The 25,377-nt window shown below is 36.0% G+C and overlaps 2 protein-coding genes across 5 annotated transcripts; one reads left to right on the top strand and one right to left on the bottom strand.

The window, feature by feature from the left end:
• The first annotated feature begins 2,811 nt into the window (after window positions 1–2,811).
• NEK5 (Serine/Threonine kinase catalytic domain protein) lies at window positions 2,812–8,021 on the top strand. Of its 4 annotated transcripts, none has more exons than XM_086641409.1 (14): window positions 2,812–3,348; window positions 3,562–3,746; window positions 4,459–4,525; window positions 4,815–4,880; window positions 4,978–5,024; window positions 5,121–5,166; window positions 5,261–5,341; window positions 5,435–5,477; window positions 5,567–5,616; window positions 5,762–5,843; window positions 6,032–6,081; window positions 6,198–6,271; window positions 6,479–6,530; window positions 6,820–8,021. In XM_086641409.1, exons 2-14 carry the CDS (start codon window positions 3,619–3,621, stop codon window positions 7,858–7,860), a joined length of 1,827 nt encoding a protein of 608 aa, XP_086497535.1. In that variant the 5' UTR covers window positions 2,812–3,348; window positions 3,562–3,618; the 3' UTR covers window positions 7,861–8,021. The 4 variants fall into 4 exon arrangements, with proteins under 4 accessions (XP_086497535.1, XP_086497534.1, XP_086497536.1 ...); XM_086641408.1 differs by having other exon boundaries at window positions 2,866–3,348; window positions 3,554–3,746; XM_086641410.1 differs by having other exon boundaries at window positions 3,103–3,457; window positions 3,554–3,746.
• A 202-nt stretch (window positions 8,022–8,223) lies between these two features.
• On the bottom strand, window positions 8,224–24,984 carry NRPA1 (nuclear RNA polymerase A1). The gene is made up of 21 exons (XM_086641407.1): window positions 24,680–24,984; window positions 24,325–24,494; window positions 23,099–23,258; window positions 22,672–22,941; window positions 21,150–21,410; window positions 20,854–21,033; window positions 19,193–19,355; window positions 18,467–18,654; window positions 18,044–18,307; window positions 17,032–17,120; window positions 16,791–16,938; window positions 16,467–16,685; window positions 16,038–16,310; window positions 15,796–15,937; window positions 14,381–14,589; window positions 13,623–13,825; window positions 12,114–12,312; window positions 11,736–11,992; window positions 10,672–10,812; window positions 9,384–10,245; window positions 8,224–8,922 (listed from the first exon to the last, which is right to left on the bottom strand). The coding sequence occupies exons 1-21, from the start codon at window positions 24,695–24,697 to the stop codon at window positions 8,380–8,382; spliced, it is 4,959 nt and encodes a 1,652-aa protein (XP_086497533.1). The 5' UTR covers window positions 24,698–24,984; the 3' UTR covers window positions 8,224–8,379.
• Window positions 24,985–25,377: the final 393 nt, after the last annotated feature.

The following is a 25,377-nucleotide window of genomic DNA, read 5'->3' as shown; positions in this document are numbered from 1 at the left end:
TAAGCAGGCCAAGAAGAGAAGACACAAATGAGGCAGCATTTAGAAATGTACCTTCACTTTAGCTTCTTACTGTTCTCATCCTTATCTTTATATCCTTACTATTTAACATGGATACTCTTTTCTTTTTTGTTGTTCGGAGAATCGTGTGGGATACTTGCAGTCATCTTAATGGATAAAATATGAGATTTTGTATGTACATCTTCTATATAATTGCACGTACTCGTTTTAGGATTATAAGATGTACTCGTTTAGGATCATAAGATATCCATTTAGATTAAAGTCTTATATGAACAATGAGGCTGAATAGGAGACGTATGAAACAAGAAACAAAAATAGGGGCAAAAAAAATTAAAATTTTGAGTCTCAAATGTGTACTTCAAAATAGTTTGCTTTGGAGTTTTTACTTCTAGCTTGGAGTTTGCTTATAGATATGATTTCTTTTTGTCGATATTTTTCGACTGCTGTTTTGAGAAATAAAGAAAAATCTTCGGGGCATAAAGGAAAAAGTGAGAGATAGAGGGAGATGGAGCAGGAGAAAGAGAAAGGAGGAGAGAAAGAGGGAGAAGTAGATAGAGAGAAATAGTGAGAGGGAGGGAGAAACAGAGAGAGAGAGAGGGCAACAGTTAGAGAGGAGAGGAAGAGGTGGCAATGGTGATCAGAATGGTGATGGTGGGAAGTTGTGGTAGCGAAGGTTATTGCCAACAGATTATTTTTTATGTCTCAAAGTGGCGGCCAATTTTTCATATTGGATCTCAATGTTTGAAAGCTTTGGTAGAAGTAAAACATGTCTCAATTACCATCAACATTTTCCATCAAATTTGAAGTAGATAGGGTTTGACTGTTAAGAGTGAGGTAGGAAGTTCAACAAAAAAAAAGTGTGAGGTAGGAAAATTGACAACTTGCAATGATTTAGATGATGATTTTTCATCTAAATGTGTTGGTATTACTTGTCATGGTGTAATCATGCTTCTAATCTTAGTGTGGTATAATTATGTCATAACCTTATTAAGACATTTATTACATCAACACCTATCAACTTATTTCAGATAAATGGGAGTTATTTTTGGGTAGTCCTACCTTATCATTAAGGTGTTTTTTTGGTTCTTAACAAAAAAAAAAAAGGTGTTTTTTTGGTTCTATTGTGTGACAATAATAATTTTGTATTACTTCATACATTAATCCTTATTTCGGACTTGGTTTACGTCTAATTTATATAGACCTAAAGCCGGTGTTGAGAATGAAACGTACTTTTGGATTAGTTGTAGCATATGTGTCTATTCATCGGATAGATCAGGATTCGATTCTTACTATTTTCAAAAATTAAATATCCGTTCTGCGATAGCTATCTAGATTTTGAAGTCGATTAAATCTCATCGTGATATTTCATATCTAAGCTCAAGTAGAAAAACATAGACCTCCTTACTACGTGATGGATGTCTCACATATATTTGTTATTGTTTATGTCACATATATTTGTTATCGTTTACGTGACAATTACACACAGATATATATGGACCACGCACGCGTGCACCGAAAGGACAGATGGACCCAATTGTTGTTGGTGGTGGTGTTTAAACACAATAAAAGAAATCATAAACAATATGGAATTTGCTAATATGAAAGAATGAGAAGAAAAACAAATCTTATCTTTAGACTTCAATCATTCCAATTAATCCACCAAAGATAACCTTTCACCAAATTGGAAGGTTATTTTCTCTCTCCTTCTTTACCAACTAACAAGAATTGAAATAGAGAACACTATTAGGTTTTATAACATTTCTCACCTTCTATTGGATTTTATAAAGCATCACTACATTCAAACACTAATACTATAGTACTGTTTATGCACCTACCGAAATCACTCTTTAATGGTGGAGAATCCAACCTAATTGCATTGGATCCCATGACCAGTTTATTAGACTAATTGATTAGTTTTATTAAATGCTTTTTGTGTGTACTATTTGATATTACAATTGATTTGACTTCAGTGACATTACACCACGACAAATAAAAAGTTGTCTCGTTATAGTTAAAGAGAACATCTTTTAAGTGTGTAAACAGGTTTTCGTGATTGTCACCTTCATATTTTTGTTTGCGAGTTGTAACTGAACAATAAAACCAAAAGATGAAACACTCTAGAGTTTCTCACTGGAGCACATCTATTTTGCCATCTAGAGGGTGATATAGTTTGTGAACAATGATCATATTTGATCATTTTCAGACACTTGAATTCTATCACAAGGCAAAATCATTCTTATAACTAAACATTCTATACATCTGCATAAGCTCCACAGACATTTAGTGACGTTTCATCAACTATTTTTCTTTCTTCTTGTGATAGTATTTTGTGTAGTAATTTTTCTATTATTTTGGTACATTTATGCAAAAAAATCTAGTGTATCCAAATGCCATTAGAAAGTAATGGCTACTTTTTTTTTTGTTGAAAAGTAATGGCTGCATAGGTTGCAACTTCTTAAAAAATACTAAAATATTATTGTAAAGTGCAAAGGAGAATATTTCAACAAAAAAGAAGTGCAAATGGATTATTGGCTTAGTTATTAAGGTCCAACCCGAATGGTTAGGTATACAAATGAAGGATTGAATTGAACTAATATTTGATAACTGTTTGCTTTTCTTTTTTGGATGTGTACTCCAAGACTCGTTATATTGGTTGGAGTATGGATTCATCATGAATAAATACACGAAAATCTATGATCTTCGAATTTCTAGAGTAGAGGCACAACCAACTAGCCGAAGAGATAGTGACAATAATCATTTATTTAATCAAAAATACGAAAATTGTAACGCTGCCACCTTGAAATCTAAATGGTAACCGTCTAATTTTGTAAGCAATCCAACCAAACTACCAAAGGTTGTTTTTTTTTGTTGAAACCAAATGTTGTCTGTTGATCATTACTTTTGGTTTACATTAGCTCACAAATTTGGCAAAATTTCAACAAAAAAAAAATCCTCATGTCAAATTCCTCAATTAAAATAATGAAATATTTTTCAGTTGAGGGATGGTGACATTCCAACCTCTCTCTCTATCTTTCTCTCTCTTAATTGATAAGTAACAAGTCCAAGTAGTAGTCATGATTTCTCACAATGGGAATCTGTAAAAACAAGCAAAGCTTCTTCTCCATCTTCTTTCCCTTTAATAAGGGTCACTCTTATATACCTGTCACTCAAAACCCTCTCTTTCTCCTCCTTTTTCTTTGCCTTTCTCTTTTCTTATTCATTATTTTGAAATCTTCAAATAAACCCACAATTTTTCTTTCATCATTTATAACTTATGTGTCTTCTTTAATCAATGAGATTTGACCCATCTCTCATCCTGAATTAAATTTGGTAAGAAACTGAAAAACTTGTTGAAAATTTAATGTTTTGACATTATTGTTTCATGTTAAAGGTGTGATTTTTGTGAAAATTTGGATTCAATTCTCTCTCCATTTGTAAGGTGTGAATTATTAATTATAGGGTTGTTGTTGGGAATTAGAAAGTTTAAATTTTGGTTTGAAATTGATGGGTTAATTTATTTGATTTTGTTTGTTAGGGGTGGAGGGGGGATTTGAATTTGGGGTTGGTTGGAGATTGAAGAGAGAGAGAGAGGGAGAGAGAATGGAGATAAAGAAAGAAGAAGAGAAGATGGTGAAATCAAAGATGGAAGAATATGAAGTAATAGAACAAATTGGTAGAGGTTCTTTTGGTGCTGCTTTTCTTGTTCTTCATAAAACTGAAAATAAAAAGTGAGTCTCCCTCTCTCTCTCCTAGCTTCTTTCTCTCTCTCTCTCTAACTGCCTTTGGTAGTCATTTTTATTTGTGGGTCCCACTATATACCTTTTCTTTTTTTTGTTTTTTTTTTTGATGAAGGGTTTTCTTTTTTTGTTGAAATGTCCCACTATATACCTTGTGCTTGTGATGCTATCTATGGTGAAGAAAAATTAGGTACCCTAGACAAAAATTTAATGTCCCTAGTCATAATTTGTGTTTTCTATGATTTCAATGGACTCAACCAACAGAAATTTTCTGTCCAAAATCTGTCTAGTTTTTCTTCTTTCTTAACATTGAGTACCCTTTATCTTTAGTTGAGTTGAAAGTATTTCTTAGCTCTTTTCCTATACTCTTATAGAAACGTGTTAGTTATCTGTCGAATTGTGTATATGTTTGTTTGTCTATCTAGGTTAATCTACGTTTGTATATTTATCTCTAGTACTTGAAAGTGATAGCGCTGATTATGTCCTCGTATTCGTCAAAAGATAATTCCATAAAACTTGTCAAAGAAAGTTTTGTTATCACAAGTGTCTATCGAAGAATTTAAATTTTTGTGAATCTCAAAGCGCATTGAACTAGTCACTAGCAAATATACAAGTCCCTAAAGTATTATTGTTATTAAAATAATCACATAATAGAAGATTTCATTAGTTTACTTTATTACCTATTTGCTTATTTGGTTGGTAGGTATGTTATGAAAAAGATCAAACTGGCTAAGCAAACTGAGAAGTTTAAATACACAGCCCATCAAGAGGTAAATTTTTCTTTCATTTTCTTTTCACATTTCAATTTTGAAAACATCATTATTTACTAAAACTAAACAACCTCTTTATCAACGTCCAAAATATCGTAACTTACAAAGTAGAGCTCCAGAAATCCCCGATACCTGAACAATGTAAAGTAATAAAGCGACGTATAGATATTTCAGTCCTTTCTTGGTTTTCTAGGTGTTTGTCTAGCATCGTCCTAATATCTAAGTAGTAGTCTAGGGTTATGTACTTGAACTTCTCATCACATTAGTGTTACTTGATTCTTGGTGATAGATGAACTTGATGGCAAAGCTAAACAACCCATATATTGTGGAATATAAAGACGCTTGGGTCGAAAAGGTACCATTTCCTTCTTTGCCTATCTGTCTGTTTGTTTGTTTGTTTGTCTGTAAGTTAGTCTCCGTCTAAAAGATTCATATGCTTTAACTTGTACTAGGAATGTTGTGTTTGCATAGTGACAAGCTATTGTGAAGGTGGTGACATGTAAGAAACTACTATCCTTCTCATCTCTATATGCTTATTAATATGTTTTGATCAATGGAATGAGATACTAAAAATATACCGAAAATCCTCAATTAGGGCTGAGATGATAAAGAAGGCTAAAGGGTCATTTATTCCAGAGAAGGTAAACAGAAATCACCATCAACCCATAATGAAAATTGGAACACCATATCTGCATCTTGAACCAATTTGATTCATTTTGATCCTCCCCACCCCAGAAGCTCTGCAAATGGCTGACTCAATTATTGCTAGCTGTGGACTACTTGCACTCTAACAGAGTCCTGCATAGAGATCTTAAGGTACATACAATCATGTCCTTTTTCTTTACCGAAAAGGCTCGGCATTATAAGGAATTAACGCGCTTTTAAAACCGATTTGTTTCACTTTTGTAGTGCTCTAACATATTCCTTACCAAAGACAATTCCATCCGACTCGGTAAGAAAGCTTTCATGAACTTGTAGATCAAATTCTATATGCATTGTGTTCTCTAGTAACAGGTTTTTCGCTGACATGAAATGAAACAGGTGATTTTGGACTAGCAAAGTTACTTAACAAAGATGATCTTGCTTCTTCGGTATGAGCCTATTTTTAGCCCCGCCTTCTCGTTTGTGTGGCATAAAACAGGACATGAGTTAACCGAACCAATAAAACCATACTCCGAGTGAGACTATATGATCGATGTTAACTAATCTGCGCATAATTGTTTTTTTCTCATTTAGGTTGTGGGTACTCCAAACTACATGTGTCCTGAGCTTCTTGCAGATATTCCTTATGGATATAAATCGGATATCTGGTCGTTAGGTAAAAAATGAAACAGAAGACTGGGGGATTTTTTATTTTTTCTCATTCTGTGTCCAACTCGTCTGAATTTGAAATGTCTGGTTCAAATGGACCCAAAATCAGTCACTCGGACGAGTCAGATGAAAACAAACATTTTGAAATCTTACTCGAGCTTTCTTAGAACTGAAATTTATGCTCAACTTTATCAGGCTGTTGTATGTTCGAAATCGCTGCACATCAACCTGCATTCAGAGCTCCAGTAAGTTTCAGTTGAACTCTAATTTCTAAAACTGTTCCAGCCTCTCAAATACTTGAGTAGATTTTGTGCATTTTAAGTCCTCTTGAATCTCAAACTATAACTGATTTCTGAAACAGGATATGGCTGGACTCATTAGCAAGATAAACCGATCTTCCATTTCTCCTCTCCCCACTGTATACTCCTCTTCACTGTAAGTGTCTCAAACTCCATATCCTGTGGAGTTTCAAGATCATAAGATAGTAAACCAATTCCATGAAAAAGTGTTTACTCTACGTGGGAAATAGAAATCCGATAGCATAAAGCTCTTATAGACTTGCAAATCTTCCGATACCTATAGAAAAGCAACGGAAATGTTCCGAATCTTTCGATTGAGATGGTTCGTCATTTTGTGTGACAGGAAAAGGTTGATTAAGAGCATGCTGAGAAAGAATCCAGAGCATAGACCAACGGTAAGCTCAATAATATCCTGTATGCTTAGCTCATGTTGTAACATCTCAAGCCTCAGCAGATATCGATGGTGTCCCTGCTTTTGACACCTAACTCAAACCCAACGGGAACGGAGTTTTTATCCTCGCAAAGGCTCCACGAGCCCACCAAAAAGGCCTCGAAACTAAGCTTGAGCACATCTTTAGCCTAGGCTTCGGATGCTATTGCAAGCGACTTGGGACTATCTCACATGCCTAGTGAACTCTTAAATGCATTAGTGCTTTCTAATAGCCGTATATTTTCACGTTGTAGGCAGCAGAGCTACTAAGGCATCCCCATTTACAACCATACCTTGCTAAATGTAGCAACCTATCTCCCGTCTTTCTGCCCGTAAAGTCTGGAACCAGCTCAAGCGACAAACTAAACAGTACCAAGACCTCAACCAAATCTATGGATGGGAAGGAAAGTAGAGGGCGAGAATCTAAACAAGATGCAGCAAACGAATCAAGAAGTGTTGGGTTAAATGGAAGAAAAACAGGTTCGGAGCCAGTAAGCTTGCTCGTAAGCAACATGTCAACACTCTCTAACTCTAAGGAAGATAAACTCGAGACAAAGAGAGTCGATCCTACAAGTTGTCATCATAGAAACACTAAATCTGAAACTCTCGTCCAAGTTGCAGAAGCGCTAATTAATTTCGAACTTACCCCACGAACTTCAAGCATCGATTCAGAAACAATCTCAGAGAATGCAAGAATTAGTCACGGTGAAGAACGTACATGTTCTCTGAAAGAAGAGAAGGCGAATACTCCAATAAAAGGCATGCATGTAGAGGACCAAGAGGGGGGTGCAGCTAATAGCGTAGGATCCCACTCTCGGATGAGAATGTCTGCCACGGAGATGACATGTACCTGTGGAAACATAAAAAACAACGTGCAGCCAATAGAGAGATCGACGGAAGCATCTTTTGACAAACCAACACTTTGCGGTGAAGAAGAAATGGAACCAAATGTGACCACTGACATCACTCCAGAGAACTTGAAGAAGCACGATATTCGTAAAATAGGTGAGGCTACCGATGAAATTCCAGTGATAAGTGCCATTAATGTTCTAATTAACAAAGAAAGGGAGCCCATATGTGATAGCCTTAGTTCCTTACGACAAAGGGCAGACGCTCTCGAGTCTCTGCTAGAACTATGTGCACGGCTACTTCAACAAAACAGGCTTGAGGAACTTGCTGGTGTACTAAAACCATTTGGAGAAGAAGCTGTCTCTTCAAGAGAAACAGCAATCTGGTTGACAAAAAGCCTCATGAATGCGCAGATGTTAGGTACTGAGAACTTGAACACCGATTGAAACCCGATATCTTCCAAATCAATTCCTTTCCACCTGTATTATGTCATCCATTTCTAAATTGATTGGGTTTTCGTGTCTTTTCATGTTGATCGTATGTAAATGTTAGCAACAAATACATGAATTATCAGCAATTTGAAATTGGCTTTTTGATGATCTGCAAATCAGTAGCATTTCAGATGAAATTGCTAATATTTAGTGTTCCATTTCATTGACCTTGTTCACAATTTTATGAAGAAGGCATGGGTGTCATGGTGTTTGTTCAAAAGGGCAAGAACCATTTCAAACAAACCCTAGATCACCCTTCAAGGCTAGCTGAAAATTTAGCACATAACTTAACCAAAGAGGCATAGATTCATCGAAATATTAATGTAAATAATTGATTTTCCTTTACCCATTAGATTAATAATAGTACAATCTGTTCCGTATTTTTGCCTCCTATAATTTTAAAAAAAAACCGACAACCTTAACAAAATTTGAGAAAATAAGGAGATAAGAAAGTTCACAGTTCACTCTTTTCTACTACACATCAAGTCGAACCTGTTGCATCAAATCGAAACTTCCAGTACCCATCTTCACTGGCAAACCAAGACATATCCTTGCTGATGGAGATTCTAAATTATCCATCTCACCATGGTAAGCCGCTTTAACAATGAATTTTGATGCAGTTTCGAACGACATCTTACTAAAAGGAGAAGTCGAATCAGCAATACCATACCTGCTCATTGGACGAACCCCACCAGCATGAGTCATGAAATCAGCTATTAGAGTAAGATGTCGGATGTTTACAGCTATATGGTACGAGTCAAAGACGCCTTTCACTTCGTTCATTAGGGTTGCTCTAGCAGCTTCAATTCCGTAAGTTCTAAGAACCGCGTGAATGTCGTTTGAAACTACTTTATTGATGTCAAGATCATCTTGCATATGCCAAAACGCCGTGAAATCTACTCCGGCTGTTTGAAGTTTTGGTGGGATCGAATCATTTTTAGAATCTGAAATCACGGTACACTTTTCAATCTTTCCTGATCTCCTTATGTACACATTCTTCGCTGCCTTCTGGGCCATCTGTGCAGACATTAAGGAAAAAAAAGATGCTGTTAGTTCTGTTCTTTTCGATCCATGAAGTAATAAATCATTCAGGAAATACTCTCACGCTAATAATCAATCGACACAGATGAATCTCATTGAAATTCAGATGCAATGTTATGATTCGAGAACTCTTAAGAGCCTATAAGCATGATGTATAGGGCCTGTGACGGGCCAACTAGTAAGGCTTGCCCACATTTACCCTAATAACGGAATTCCTCAACAGGTCTTAATAGGTTTAAATTTTTCGGGTATGTACTAATTAGCCTATCACAGTATTTATCAACTACTATAAATCAGCCCCCTCCACAAAATCTTTTAGTCGCGACCCCGATATCGTCATTATCAAGATTCAATTGATCATTTCTACTAAGAAAAAAACAGTAAGTTAAATTAAACAGAGAATGTATAGTACTACGAATTTTGTAGCCGAAGATTACCTGGGCCAGTAAAATATGAGGTTCATCAGTAAATTTAAGATGGACTTCAAAAATCAAACCCTTGGTTTCCGTCGAGAGTACTCTATCAGTATCCTTCTTCGGCCGCCTTGGTTTTACCCCCTTTGCTGTTTTGGTTTCTGATTTTGATACACTTCCCTTTGATGTCGATTTCTCTTTACTTGATTTTGACTTCGACGTTGGTGTATTTTTCGATTCATCTTCAGCATCGAATATCTGAGATTCACCATCAGTGCCATGATCATCATCTTCCTCACGACCTTTTTGATCAGTTTCACTCTCAGAGTCTGTATTATCTGCTTCAGTTTCTTCATTTTCGACAACTGAAGTCTCCGGAGCATCTTCCGGAGCATCCTCGTCATAATCCATTTCATCTTTAGATTGCTGTTTTCTTTTCTGTGCATCACAACCAAGATCTTCTGCTTCAGCATCATTGTCCTCTCCATTGTCATCACTTTCTTCTCCATCTTGCTGTGACTTCTTACCAGGTGCGTCATTGCCATCTGTTGCTGTTTCTTTTTCAGCAGCAGACTCAGAATCAGATTCACCATCACCCGACAAGTTTGTGATGCCATTAATTTTGAATAACATGCCCAGATGATTTTGAATTGTGTCCTCGAGTTCTCTCACAAACATAACATCTAGGGTTTCCATACAATCTTCCAGTGTTATATCCATATATTCCGGAAAAAGCTCGGGTTGGTAAAGCTTTATCTTCAGCTTATACATTGTGAATATCTGATTCTTATATGAAGCAAATGGGACAACACTGACTTCCATACTCTCTATTACGTCAGCTACAGTGACCTTCTTCAACTTCGCAGCCAAACGTTCAGCATCAAGTCTGAAACAAATTTTAATATAAATTAACAACCCTAGAGATCAACTTTAATTAATATGAGTGACCTTTCGAGAACATAAATTCAAATTCGTGTCAGTGCCACGTCCACAACTACAACTTCGGTAGTGTATGTTCTTAATTCTGAAATATGAATTGAATGTCAATCATGAAATTTTTGATCTATATCTAATTGAGTTAGAACTCAAATGCAAAAAAATTTAGCTATGAAATATGTAGGAATTTGAAAGAAACAGTTGTTTTAAGATCAGATTCTGTTAAAAAGATAAAAATACGCATCAACTCACATACAATATGTAAAATATACACGAGTGTTAATTTTTTTTAGATCCCGATTTTAACAAATAAACAGCACCTGAATAAAAAATATAAGACCAGGGAGTTGTTGAAAAAATGTAAAGAAAAACTCACTTCGTCCTCCCCTGCTGCAAGAGACAGGTCATAACCGGAGTTTGAATTTTCTCCGAAGCCCTCATCAGAATCTCTTGCAAACGAGGAATACCTAGTGTGACATTCATTTCACCTCGTCCAGCCAAATGGAAAGTGTTGAGCCTGAAATTCATACACTTAAATAAGTAACCCGAACAGCTATAACTCACGCCAAACAAATCCAAAAAGAGATCAAGGACTGAGAGTGTAGTGAAAGATGGAGTCATGAACAGTTTGACATCGTTAAGATGATGCAAGTAACACGAACAACGAAAAATAATTACAAAAAAAAAAAAAGCAAGAAAAAACAGTTCAGAAAAAGAATGCTCTGTTTTCCAGTGCATCATTAGAGCACAATTCGTATGTCACAAAGCCATCCTTCCCTAGATTTGTAGAGTTCAATCTAGCAGACATGACAAAATATAAAACAAAAACTGTGAAGTAGTTATAAGTATCAGAAGTGGGATATTTATGCTAAGATCGGACTCCATCATTATGAAAACATGGCAGCCTGTTGGTGTCAGCTTATTGTCTATAAGGTACAAGTCTTCAGTCTCCTGCTAACAAGCTTTAGTTAGCTTCCACCGTTTTTGTTCTTCTTTGGTAGCCATAAGTGGTCGCTCCAGTGGAAAGACACACGTTAGTATGTTACTACCTAACGGAAGTGGGCTCCTGCCAACGATTTTCCCCATTTTGCTTATAAATTGTATCACTAGCTTTATAACCATTAATGACAACGATCCAAGATGAAAAACATCACCAAATGATTCCTTCAATACAGGAATGCTATCATTATATCTAAACTATGCCTTCACCAACCTCCAGCTACTCAAGATGGCAATAAGGAATGCCACAAGAAAAACCCTGGGACTGAACTACACAAAAAAACATGAAAGGCAAAAGCAAAGCCAGAGGTATATGGCTCAACTAGGCTAAAAACAGAGTCAGTAGATGCTCAAAATTACATCATAGATTGCAATATGTTGCACATGATTTTCATAGCAAAATAGATGCAAGTAACTTAAGAAAAGAAGGAAAAGTCTCACGTCATTTGGGTCGACGGCTCTCCTAGAGACTGAGCGGCAAGCACACCGACAGGTTCTCCTGGCTGAGCAAGACTTGTGACGTATTTTAGCTTCATTAACTTCAGAAACTCTCTTTTCCTAGTCTTTGGGAGACTAGATGCAAATTGTTTTGCCTTTTCTTTAAGAGCATCGGGCATATTCTTGATATAACTATTGCATTTCATACTGTCTGCCTCTTCACCCTCACCACTAAGTTTTTCGAGTACAACCTTTTGATTCTGAAAATGTATAACACCAGAAGGGATTAGTATGGGACCATTTAACGTGAGAAAACATTTAAGAGAGAAGGGAGAAGGTTTAAGTCATTTGTTTATTTTTAGGACAGTTTCAAACACTTGCCTCAGCAAGAATTTTAAATTCAGAAATGAAGCTTGTTTTGCAGACGTCGACACCATCCTCCCCGTAACAAAATTGGACAACAGACCCATCTGCATCACGAACAGTGTAATCATAACAGACTTTAAGACTTTCGAGGTTCTTTATCAGGCATCTCTGCAGGTATCCACTGCGAGATGTTTTAACCGCTGTATCCACTAATCTGTAGCAGAAGATATAAGTGCAGATATATTCAATATCAACATGTCGAAAACATGAAATACATAATGCAAACAAATATATTTACCCTTTATCCATAGTCATCATTCTATAAGTAACCATAAACTTGGGAAGACTGGAATGGATTAGCATTTGCATGTCGCTAAAGAAACAACTGAGGCTTACCATAATCCAAAACCCACAAAAGATATATTCAAGCATCCTTTCTTTTTCATGCCTTACTCTGTGTGACATGAATTGTCCATTTTATATATTAATTCAAATTTTCAAAAAAGAAATTGTCCATTTTACTATTTTTGTGACGTTAGATACTAACCTACTCAAATACTTGTCTAGGGTACTCAGAAGTTCTTCTCGAGCACTCCGGAGTCGTGACTCCAATAGGCGCGAAGTGTATACATAATTTGACATCTTTTGTATATTGTAACAAATTAACAATACATGATCCAAAGAATAACAAAGAAAATCCATGTAAAATCTAAACGCTTTCTAGTATTTCTGTTGTTTTGAATAATTGAATAATCGTGTCGGAGTCAGACAACCAGATACTCTTGTTGGATACTAATACGGTAATGCTTGACAATCTGTATGTATATCTTGTTTGAAATTGTAATGTACAATGAAAATACGACACTAAGTTAATGTTTGTCGTGTGTTATGAAACAATGATGGATCAATCAGAAAGAAAAGAAAAAGTGTCAAGTAAGAACTAAAGGAACAAGGAAAAACATATGCACATTGTGGTATAGAATTTTTCCAGTAGTAGCATCCGATACATCAAACGGCTGTAGGACACTGATACATGCACGCGTGCCTATGCACATGCATAAAAATAAATGACTTAATAACCAGACAAGAACGTATGTATATACATGTTTGGTGTCCGCGCTCTGGAGTTCTCCACTCATTGCGTCCTACACCATGTATAGTTGCCAGATATTGATATCCCATACTGGTTTTGTTACACAAGATGAACTTGACATGATAATGTTACGATCTTCAACAAATTATGTACTTTGGATTCAGTCCTCCAGTGGTACTATAATTGGTACCAAAATCAGTCTACATGTGATCTTTACCAGGTCAGTCTTAATTCCCCATATTTCATCTGGTGGTGGTTTTATAAGTTCTGCTACAAACTTATGTCTTTATGTGAATTCATGATCAAGATAGTCGGCCGGAAAACCAGACGAACACAACGTTTTTCACACTCATTATGTAACGACATGTCGACATCTTGATATCTCGTAAAAAATAAGAATAGTAAGATATTTGAAAAGAACAGTATCCTACCCTTCACGGCCAGCCATACAATGGAAGTAATATTCCTGAGGACGAAGACCAGTCAAAAAACGGTCGATGATGTAGCCTCCGGCTCGTGATGCAGAATCCCAAGCTGGAAAGGAGGGCAAGGTCTTTCCAGAAACCATCTTAGGTACTCGTTTACCTTCTAGTTCTTGTTGCCCGAGCAACGAAGATATCTGTGTGAAATTGACCTGCTCAAAATACAATTTGACCACTCGAGTCAGCAAAGTCATATTTCCAGATAAAGTTCTTCATTATAACAGGTTATAAAATTGAATAAGAAGAAAAATAAACTTGTCTCACTAACAAATAGTCATATTAAATTCCTCATGACTAAGCTAAAAACAACTTCTTCACAATCAACATTCAACATGAGAAAAGGTAAGAAGATATTTAGTTCTGGTTCATGAAAGCCATGATTTTAGCGTGTACCATAACCCAAGATAATGAAATCAAATTAGGGAAACTATAACCAAAAACCGAAAGCAGTAGAACAACGTAATACAAGCTAATATCATATCAAGAGCACCATATTCGAAACTGATGTTATTCTAGGTTAAAAGGTGTAAGCTTTCCTATATCTTTATAAGCACTTGAAAACATAAATACACACCAGGAATTCATTTCTACATAATTAGCTCTAATATAAATATAGCATGCATTAATTGGAAATTAAGAATTCCAGCAATACCAACGAGGGCAAGAGAAATTTTAGTCGGCAAATAATGAGTTTGTTTCTAATTTACCTTGCCACCTTTAGCCCCGGTCTCAGTCATAAGAGAGAGACAGTTCTTTGGAAAGGGTTTCTCCAACCCCTTGGGAATTATTAACTCATTATTGACTTTTGAGGTTAATTTACCAAGAGCATTGCACATCATCCTATCCAATCGGTTTGTTGCATTGTCACCCTTGGATCGTATAACTTTTTCGGTTTTCTTTTGCAGCGTCATTGCATCTGTAAAAAGAAAGTGCAAATCATTTAGGGCACTAGCACACAGTAGCTGAAAATGAAAATACTCATCGGCTATGTAAATACGAAGTCTCGAGATGTATCAACCGTAGTGTGGGTCAAATTCAGAAGTTATAAGAATTCGAAAACCCATTTACCGAGTACACTCAATGCATATGAGGAAGCATCTTATTCCAACTATCGGTTATTCTTTTTACCCCTTTCCGTACAACGTAGTTCTCCACTATAAATTCATCATCTACTTGCAGGTATATTAGGTATTTCATCAAACTTCAGCTAGACAGCCCAATGTTGTTGTCAAATATCTTTAAGTACAACTGAATCTTAATAACTACTACAAAATAAGCAATATCAAAAAGAAAACTAAGGTAATCAATGTGGAAGAAGAAGACTCCCCTTATAATCCATCTAAATCATTTTTCAATGAGAATGCAATAATAATTTCCTAGTAAGAACTAACTGCATGGTCAAAAGCCCTTCACAGAGAACATGTCAGCAAAAATTATTTCACTATATATTCTTTGTGATTGAGAAGGTTACCGAGCTGATTACTTTTGAAGAAAACAATTATCACATTACAATTGCAACTCCAGGAAACATTACTTCCGATTTTTTTCTCAACCTATTATCAGAGCTACATATAATTAAACAGGAACCAAATAACCTTCTACCATTTGCAAAAAATTGCATATACCTTTCTTTCAACCCAATTCCTAAGAAACAAATATATCCAACTACATGTACTTCAATTACACAGATAGATGTAAATCATGTAAAACAACTATTTGTTTATTGAAATATGAAGTAGAAGAATCATAATATAAGTATATAACTGCAGTACAAAAGAGCAATTAGTCATACCGTAATGTAAATAACATGGTTAAATACGTAGGAGCTTAGGAAGTTCAGTAGCTTTTAAAATCAACACGAACCTAGATTTCCATCCAGTCCACCGAGCCCACGAACAGCCGAGTGGATATAGAAGACATCAAGGGGACAATTTATGCTTGGTCCAGGGCCATAAACGTTTTTAAGGATGTATCTTACTTAGATATGGTAGTCAATTGGGGATGGTTGGATGATGGAACAAGTCCCATTTCCATATCTCTAAGCTTTTGTTTATTTTTGTACAGTTCCTCACTTATATCAATATATTCATTCAAACTTTCAGGAAAAAAAATCAACACGAACCTATATTTCCCTCCACAGAGCCCACGAACTCGGAGTAAACATCTTCACCAATCTTTTCACTACTTTCAAGCTCTCTCTTTCTTTCCAAGTCCGCTTTCGGTACTACAACAAGGTCGTCAACTCCACATGTAAACCCATGTATCTGCATCACATGCACTGGTTAGCTTTTTAATATACATAGACAGACGACGAAAAAAAACTCACAAACGAAACAGACAAGAAACTGAGAAGATAATCATTACCTGCAAGTAGACAGTAAATAGGCGACTCAAAACAGAAAGCAAAACACCAGCTGTATTTGAACCGTAGAGCTCTTGGACTGTGTGAACCAACCCATACTTGCCAAATTGGTCCTTGTCAATAATCCCATGCACAAACTCATTTTTCTGAATCCGTAACTTGACACCTCCACCCTTTTTCCCAAAATATTCGGCTGGGGTCTTCCCCTCCTTTTCAACAGTAAAAGGTGTAAGTCCCCTCGTCCGAGTTATATGGTTTAGAATGGCAGTTATAACCTGCATGAACAAGCAAACAGAGGCAAGTTAGACATAATTAGTGTCTCTAGAGTCCCACAATCACCTTTCTACATTTTCAATGTAAGATAACAAAATCGTCTCCAACGGCAGAACTAATATGCAAACATGAACAAAATACCAGAGTTATTTCTTAACCTGTTTTCCTGTCCATAAAGGCTGTGGTTTCCAAATAGCAGGTGGAACGTCTTGTATCTCATCTTCAGAATTTAAAACAGACAGCTTTTTCCCACTTTTACCCACAAATGAACCTCGAACGGCAGCAGAAACACCAGAGCTGTAAAGAAGGTAGCTGTACTCGTCTCGGGTTAAAAATGTGTCGTCCTTCGTAAGAAGTACAGCACTTACAATATGGTCCTGAAGAGCAACACCAGTTTGGATAAATGAATTTTTAGAGATGGTTAGATGAATACAAGGGAAATGAAGAGTTACGAAGAACTGAACCAGTTTAAACTGCCAAACCTGTATCAAACCCCTGATAGGGTTACCACTTGTTGGAACAATGTATTGATTGTTAGCATTCACAATATTGAAACCTTCTGCACGAGAAATTTCATCTTGTGGGAAATGAACATTCATTTCATCACCATCAAAATCAGCGTTGTAAGTACTACAGAAAAAACAACCATAATTTAAGTCCAATTCCACCAAATCTTAGTAATCTCAAGATTAAAAACTGAAGATCAGAGCGAAAAGATCATACTTGCAATTTGCATAGTGCATGCGAAGTGTTTTTTCCCCCTTCAAGATACGGACAACATGAGCCATAATACTTGGCTTATGAAGAGTAGGCTGTTGATAAGAAAGAGAACAATTGATAAAGCCCAGTAACAATTGTAGAGAATATAGCAACTGAAAGTCTGAAACCACTTTCTACAGAACGTGACCTTAAAGAATCATTAACTCCCTTCATCCTTTTCCATGCAACAATCACATAGTTACTTACTAAGAGAAGCAACATCTGAGAGCATATATTCTTCCAGAAACCCACAGGTTATAAAGGAATAAAGTTACAAAATAATGTTCAGAAATAACATTAATTACTATTCATCTAGCTAAAAAAAAGCCGTAAGAAGACTGTAACAAGCTTCTCAGTAAGCCACTAGTGAGCTCTATTCTTTTTTTTTGTAACAAGCTTCTCAGTAAGCCACTAGTGAGCTCTATTCTCTTGCTATTTCGAAAGAGATGTGGAGATTCGTTTTTCTTGGAGTTCTTCTCGTCTAATTATTAGTTCATGTTCTCTTGATTTTTAAGCATTTTTACTTCTTAATTTTCTTACTAGTTTTCCTGTTCAAACTACTGGAATAGAAAATGAAACTTACAAACAGGAAGAGTTGAATGAGGAATAATTAATTAATTAAATACTGAAATAACTTTTGATCGACTATCTCAACTAATCTGTGGCTTTGCGGAAGTAGTCCAGTTCAGAAGTGCATCGACTGTACTCTATTATTGCTTAAATATACTCCAGCTTTAGGTAGATAAACATCCAGCTGGGTGTATAATAAACAAAATATATGGACCGTTTAAAGATAATCTATCCAATTAGCTGAAGTCACTTCTTTCTTGCCTTCTCTTCCTCCCTTCAAAGCGATGACTTAACCAAGATAACCCAAAACTAGCATCAACATAATAGACAAACACTAGAGACCACAAACTTCCAAGCTAATAAGTAACAAAGGCAAATAATTGAGAAATAAACTACTAATTGTTACCTGTCGATTGACAAGCACGATATCTCCATCTTCCAAATTGCGATAAACCACCTTTGACTCAAGTTCTTGCTCTGTACTCTTCCCAGATTCTGTAGCAACTCCTCTGGACGAACTTAATTTCCTAGCATACATTACACGCTTTTTCCTCTCTGGTGGAAGTCTGATAGTTGCATTCTTATCTACATAGTGTGTAGCTCCAGGAAGTCGGTCACTACCATTGAGAATAGCAGTCCTCATTTTGTCAACATTCCAAGGTGTCACTCTCTGTAGAATCAACAAACAGACCCATGTTGAAGATACTCCATACACTAATAAAATATTGTGAGGGTATATATAATCAAAGGTTCCCATCCCTAACATCAAGATTGACAAGGCATGCATTCTGATGAGGATGATGAAACAGGCTAATCAGTTCTCACTAACCTCTGGATATGTTAACCTCTTCGCAAAATAAGGAGGAATCCCAATTTCATTTACTGCTAAGTAAGGATCTGGAGAAATGACTGATCGACATGCATAATTAACCCTCTTTCCCATCATTTTCTGCCGAAAGAGCCCCTCTTTCTTTTCCAGAAGCTGGCATATTCCAGTAGCTGAACTGTCCTTTTGACCTGTAAAAAGAACGAAAAACAGTTTGTAGCAAAAAAAATGGACTAACGCGCTTTATATTTATTTATTGGGCCACTGGACAAGGAATACCACGATAACCGTACCCAATATTATGTGTTTTAGCATACTTTATTGTGGCGAGTTCCATGTACCATGTGAGTTTCGGTGGCTAACTATATGCTCTGTGGCAGATGGATGTATTAATACCATTGAAAGAGAGGTCAATTAGTGAAGGTAATTTGCTGATTTTTATTGTTCTTATAAATCAAGAGCAGCATATTAAACTTGAAACGAGAAAGCACTGCAGATAAGACATCTCCACAAAAAATGTTAAACATTTGGTAAGGACAACTTGATTTTCATGAACATTACATTGTAAAGTTAAGAATGAAATATGAAATAGTCGTACCAAAATCTGGATGAGTACATGACTACATTATTTTAATTTGAACTTCTCGAGGAGGTATAGGGAAATAAACATATCATGCTTCTAATTTGTATGGATAACTAAAAACCACAAGGGCAGAAGAATATCCTCACCTACAGCTGCCTTGCTGTCAAACAGAATACTGACTGAGTGTTGAAGTTCCGTCCACCGAGATACAATCTTAGGGCGCTCCGAGTCATTTATATGTGCATTGGCTAAATTGATATTATTTTGTAACACTTTACCTAACAAAACAGTTTGAGGATGTTCCATCACCTAAAGTAACATCATAATAAAAACTGTTAGCATTACTCAGTAATGAAACATAGAAGCACAAGTGCATTAGCATGTGCATCTTTAATAGAAAAAAAAATCCCAGCAACTTGTAGATGATATAAATCAACTGAGATACAGTACTATATCATACTATGGATAGTAGCAAAACTCCACTCTAACCGAACAAATCTGTAATCAACCAACTACACGAGATTACAAATAGCAAAATTTCAGACTCTCGCAAAAAGAAAACCAGATTCTCCGAACAACTACAGTAATCAAAAGTAGTTAACTAAAACCAATGCCTTAATTAGGTATAAGACATCAAACATATAGCATCAACTCACTAGAGTTATAGGAGAATATGTTAGTCAAACAAGACAAGAGGATGAACCTGGGTCCTTTAAATGGGAAAACAACCAGAACTTATCGACCGGGTAGGATAACAAGGGGGAACAGTTTGAACCTATGGGTGATTGTAAACCGTGCGCATACAAATATGAAACGAACACTTCACTTCCAAATTCTGATGCAGACGATCCTAACTGCCATTAAGAACTAGAACCATTGCCCACCGATCAAGCTACAAAAGGTAAGCTGAAGGCAATTTCCTTACAAAGATTAAGTCTGTGAGGCCAAACGTACTGCCTATAAAAATTTGAAATACGGCCCTAGGCCTTGAACTGTTAAAAAGAAAATCAAAATGCTGTGTCTGGGAGTAAGATAAATTGTCGCGTCATGGTCCTCACTCTACGACTACGAACCTCAATCAAACTGAAGATAAATAAGAATCTTCATTGATTGTTCTACGAAGACATAAATGAAGATGACATCACTGTTGGGGTAAGCACCGTGGACGAGTTTACAGCACAGCATACTGAAGTCTCTCATTCAGATTTTAAAGTAAGACTTGACAATTTTATAAACAAAATAAAGATAAAGAATGAATATACAAAGACTAACTGAATGAATGGAGTTTTAGTTCATTTCAGCCAACCATTCAGCCATAGAGAAGGTAGAGCTCCAGTCCTCTACCGCTTCATGTCAAAGATAATGCCCACTAGAGAACTAATAGATTTGTCACTTGGGTCAGAATATCATATCAATACTGTTAACTATGTCTCTGATCCACTTACTTTAATTTCTAAAACTATGTGATCCAACTTCGAAGCCAAGCTACTATCCTATCATGATAAGATAAAAGCTACCCCCTTACTAGATAATTCAACATATAGGTGTTCAATTCCTGCCAGTCTTGAGAATCAAAATGCACACAATACGAAAATAGTACTACTGACAATTGAATTGACATATAATAACAACTTGAACTGCTAAGCTCAGACAGAGATAATCAAGCACTTTGGTTCCAACATTCCAACAGGTCACAAATAGAGCAACCACAAAATTCTGCTTGTAAATAACCTCATTATACACTTGCAGTACATCAAAGAGGAAACGAAAAGGGAAACTTGAGAGTTCATAAACAGAAGTGACTCACAGAAAGAGCCCCCTTAGAAGGAGGTCGAAACTTGACTGGAGCAACAAGAAGAGACTCAATGAAGAACATACTGTAACTTGCTCTATTCCCAGCTATACGCCACCTCTCCTGCTGAATGTCGCAAATAAGTGAACAGAGTCGAGACTCATTTTCCCATACAAGCTTCATATGATCTTTCACCTGTGATAGAATAAGACATCTTAATGAACATTTTAACACATAAAAGTAAGATGCATACATCACAGTAAAGCAAAAGTTTTCCCATGAAACGAGATCCACACTAACAAACTATTTACCTCTGTTGGTAAAAAAGGTCCAGAAAAGAAACTCTTATGCTTAAGGTATTCAGGAGGCAAAGAGCCCCCTTCGATTAGACTTGAACTTTTAAGAGACATGGGTGTTCCATCAGATACAGCTCCAGATGATTCCACGTCAGTCAAATCTGCCGTACTTTCGTTAACAAAGATATTGTCAGAGCTTTCTACCTCTCCAACCACGGAGTCGTGCAGCTTAAGCCCTTGTACACAATTTGCTCTAATAGAAGCATTTGACATGTTCTACAGAAATTGAACAGACACGTTAACCTTGTAATAGCGCAGAAAAAAGATACTAGAAAACCGGAAAGTCGGTAACTAGATTAGCACAAAAAAGGAAGGAAACTATCTCCATTCTGCTGAATGATATATGAAAAGGAATTAAAAATGGACACAAGCAAGTAATCATATGGTCTCAACTCAACTCTCAGGATTTACATATCATTAATAAGTATGGCACTCTAGCTTGAGAACCCTTTTATTATTTTCTATATGTTAAAAAATTTCCTAAACTACCACAGCAGCAGAACTTGCGAAGTTTTAAACACCCTACCCACTGATAACCATTACCAACTTCAAATGAAACCAATCCCGTAAAATTCTCCATATGATTGCAAATACCCCCTCCACACTGTGCAGTTGTCGTGGCCTCTCAGATCACCAGTTAGTTGTTACTTATGAAATTATTAATCACTGAAGTTTAGTTTGAATTGCCTGAGCAGAGTTTCTAGCCTATACATAGAAAATATCTTGTCACAAGACCTAAAGGATTGTAAAAATCACACCAGTTTTGAGAATCAATCAAGAAATACGAACAGTTTTCTTGACAAATAAGGTTTTTATGCTTGCAGTACAAATAGTTATGTGAATACTTCCTACACGTCTACCAAGACATTCAAAGACACGATTTGGAAGAGAAACAATAAGCCCAACAATATCGCCTAACATTTATGCATGATTACATCATAGAAAGCTGAAGCTTTGTTGATTCTTATCTCACTAATGGAGGATCAGGAAGTGTATTGTATAGTGGAAGGAACCCATAGGATACGTAATAAAAGTTGGGCTAAGTTCACTTATTTTTATGACTCTACCCTTGCATGGAAGCTTTAGAGTTGAATGTGTAATTTTTGTGCTTTGTTCTTGTGGCAGCTGGTGAATTCAAGCTTGTGGAGCCAGGGCTGCCCTGAACTTCATGAAGCTTCGATTCTTTTGTGATCATGTCTTATTATATTTCCAATAAGAAACATGTACGGGTTACGGGTTATAATACTTTTGATCTAGTAATTTAACAATAGGGAACTAATTTAAATGCAAATCATGGAAACTGCAGAAGAAGTAAACGCATGAAAGTACAACTTTGTGATCATTAATTCATTATACAAATTAATGGAGGCCACTAAGGAAACAGCATGAATATTTTCATGAAAAAACAGCCATAAGCACCTATTAGTCATGCAATTTTCATAACAACGAGATATCAGAATGCAGCTTGGAAACATACCAAGTGAAACCACCCAAATGTGGGACAAGTGACTTTAGGATTCCTCGCCTTGCACCTTCTACATTTTGTTGGCTTTGCCTCCAGTAGATCATCCAACAAAGACATTGCCTCATTGTACTGAAGAGACGTCCAACTATGCTGCTCGGCAGTGCCTTTCTCATGGGCGGCGTCATTTTCCTCCAAAAATGAGCATTCACTCAACTCTAAATTTTTGGACCCCTCTATGTCACCCTTCTTAATAAGTTCAAGCTTAGAAACAAACAATTGAACCTAAAACAGAAAATAGATGTAGACAGTGTAAGGGATCACATATATATATATATATATATATATATATATATATACAAACTAACAAGATCATTAAGTATGCTCTCAACAAGAAAATGAAGAAATCCTAGCCAAAGCACAATAGCAAGTAATTCAATACCTTTTCCTTCTCTACCCTAAAATGATGGCAAAAAAAGCAAGTCCTAGTGAGAAAATTTTGAAGAATCCTGAATAGCAAGGGATTGTAGACTGGCGAAACAAGGTCGATATGACCACAATGACCAGGACACTGAAATGAGAGTTGGCCACATGATGTACAACTGCATGAAAAAAACAATAGGTTTGCGTCAGTCAGTCATAAAAAAAACAACAAAAATAATGTGCTATGGAATAAAAATATATTACTCGTTTAGGTAAAAAGAATTGTAAGAGGGCGAGAGAAAGTCAGAAATGAAAATAAAAACAAGGTAACCCATCGTGTCCACTGCACCTGAAGTAAGAAAAACTCAACACTGGATAAGAGATATACCAACAACCATTGTCTAACTCTTAAGGAGCATATTGCGTATTCAATTTAGTTGCTCAATAATATCCAAGAGAAGTACTAGCACAGTGAAAAGTGATACATCCTAGTTACTTCGTCAAGAAAGAGCGATTCAAGTAAGACAGCAAAAAAAAACAGGTTCTTTTTAATTAGACAAATAATAGTTTTAGCTGACATCAACTAAATTATGAAAACGAAAATGGAGCCGCTAATAATGAATCTCCTACAATGTTTTTCGCATATACATATATATATGCCACAAATTATTATGTAGTATAAACATTTTATGAATAAATTAAAAAGATAGGTAAAATCTTATTATCAAAATTAAGATAACTGCCATGTTCTTCTCATTTTTAAGGTTAAAGTTACATTGTTTGTGATTTACTTCTTTTACCTCTGTTGAATAGTAGAAAGTTGATGCTCACATACAAACCATTCTTGTTTTCCCCACATTCCCTTATTCTTTTAAATACAAGATTACATGAGTACAATAGACGTTATACATCAAATGGCTTGGATACATCATAGGTAAGGAATATGATCAAAACTACCATGAAAATTTCATCAAAAGACACTAATAATCCTTAAAGAACGTAGAAACTAACCTAACGGCCAATCTAAACTAATCTAGTTTTATTTATACCCTTAACTACACAACCCCATAAATGATCGATGCACTACCTTTGGAGCAAGACCCAATGTACATTTCAACATTCTCATATTATGATTTCTACAAGTTGTGCTAATTACTTTTTCTTCAATAACAATTGCCTAACTAACTACATCAAGTAAAACTAAAGAATGGGTAGCAGAAAAGAGATAGAGAGAAAGAAGCTTACTATCCCCCATACTCCATAGGTCCCATGGCAGGATCATACAATCCACCAGGAACAGGTCGACCTAGATTATCCAACAGAATTGGATTTGTGATCCTTTTTGCACTCATTTTTCTAACTTCTTCATCTGTGAAGAAGCTGAAGAAAACAGAATGTATTTCTTCCGTTGCTCCCTGCATCATCCAACAAGAATTGCTTAAACCCTAGATAATAATACCCTAATCGATAAAATAGAGAGAACCCACAGTCCAATAAACACGATGAACTGATAAGGCATTTGTCTTAACCAAACTACACCTCAACTAACCAATTTGCAACAACTATTGACACAATTTATAAAGACAGAGAGAGAGCAAACCTCTGTCGTGTGAGCCATTGAGGGTACAACTCCAAAGTTTGATTCCTATAGATATTCCCCAGTTGAAATTCTAGGGTTTTGGGGCCTGAAACTAGGAACCCCTATTGCAGGAAGAAGAAGAAGGAAGGTAATTTTGTAGTAGAGGTGGCCGCGTCCAGTAGTTATTCCAAAAGCCTAAAACCCTAACACCACAACCAAGATTTTTAATTCAAATTAGTTTAAGACTTATTTTATATATTTATTAAAAATTAAAATTAAATATTAAATAAGGGTCGGTTTGGTTGGAATTATTTGCATTTTCGGATGGAAAAGGAAATGGAATTTTATCTTCCGATAAACAAATTTTTATGTTCCGTGTGGTTGTCAGGAATTTAAGGCCGTCCTTTGCCCGTTTTGAGAAAACAACTTCCTTGTACAAAATTTTAAGTTTATAAATTTTACTTTTCAATCGTATGGCTCACTCACCACCTTTCTTCTCGTCATTTTCGGTCAGGATTGTCAGCAGTCTACCATCGTCGGCAACTCTTAAAATAATTTCTCATCTTTTTTTCCTTCCTCCACTACTCTCACCACACCCACATCAGACCACCACTATTGTCTCTTCAAAAATGTTATATACACTTACCATTTTTACCTGCCACACTCACATCTTCGCGACTTTAACAAAAATAACCTTCAATATGGGTGTATATAACAAA

This window comes from Eschscholzia californica, unplaced genomic scaffold (genome assembly GCF_041429995.1).
Source record: "Eschscholzia californica isolate CP2 unplaced genomic scaffold, dmEscCali1.0.p SCAF_5, whole genome shotgun sequence".
Taxonomy (NCBI): Eukaryota; Viridiplantae; Streptophyta; class Magnoliopsida; order Ranunculales; family Papaveraceae; genus Eschscholzia; species Eschscholzia californica.
This window is presented reverse-complemented; position numbering and strand designations above follow the sequence as displayed.

What these genes read in the sequence shown, in the direction of transcription:
- NEK5 (XM_086641409.1), top strand. Translation starts at nt 3,619, where the DNA reads ATGGAGATAAAGAAAGAAGAAGAGAAGATGGTGAAATCAAAGATGGAA. An exon ending in AATACACAGCCCATCAAGAG is followed by an intron (nt 4,526 to 4,814) that starts GTAAATTTTTCT and finishes TCTTGGTGATAG; the next exon opens with ATGAACTTGATGGCAAAGCT. An exon ending in AGACAATTCCATCCGACTCG is followed by an intron (nt 5,478 to 5,566) that starts GTAAGAAAGCTT and finishes GAAATGAAACAG; the next exon opens with GTGATTTTGGACTAGCAAAG.
- NRPA1 (XM_086641407.1), bottom strand. An exon ending in CTTTATGGACAGGAAAACAG is followed by an intron (nt 16,311 to 16,466) that starts GTTAAGAAATAA and finishes TTGTTCATGCAG; the next exon opens with GTTATAACTGCCATTCTAAA. An exon ending in AATTTAAAATTCTTGCTGAG is followed by an intron (nt 11,993 to 12,113) that starts GCAAGTGTTTGA and finishes ATACATTTTCAG; the next exon opens with AATCAAAAGGTTGTACTCGA.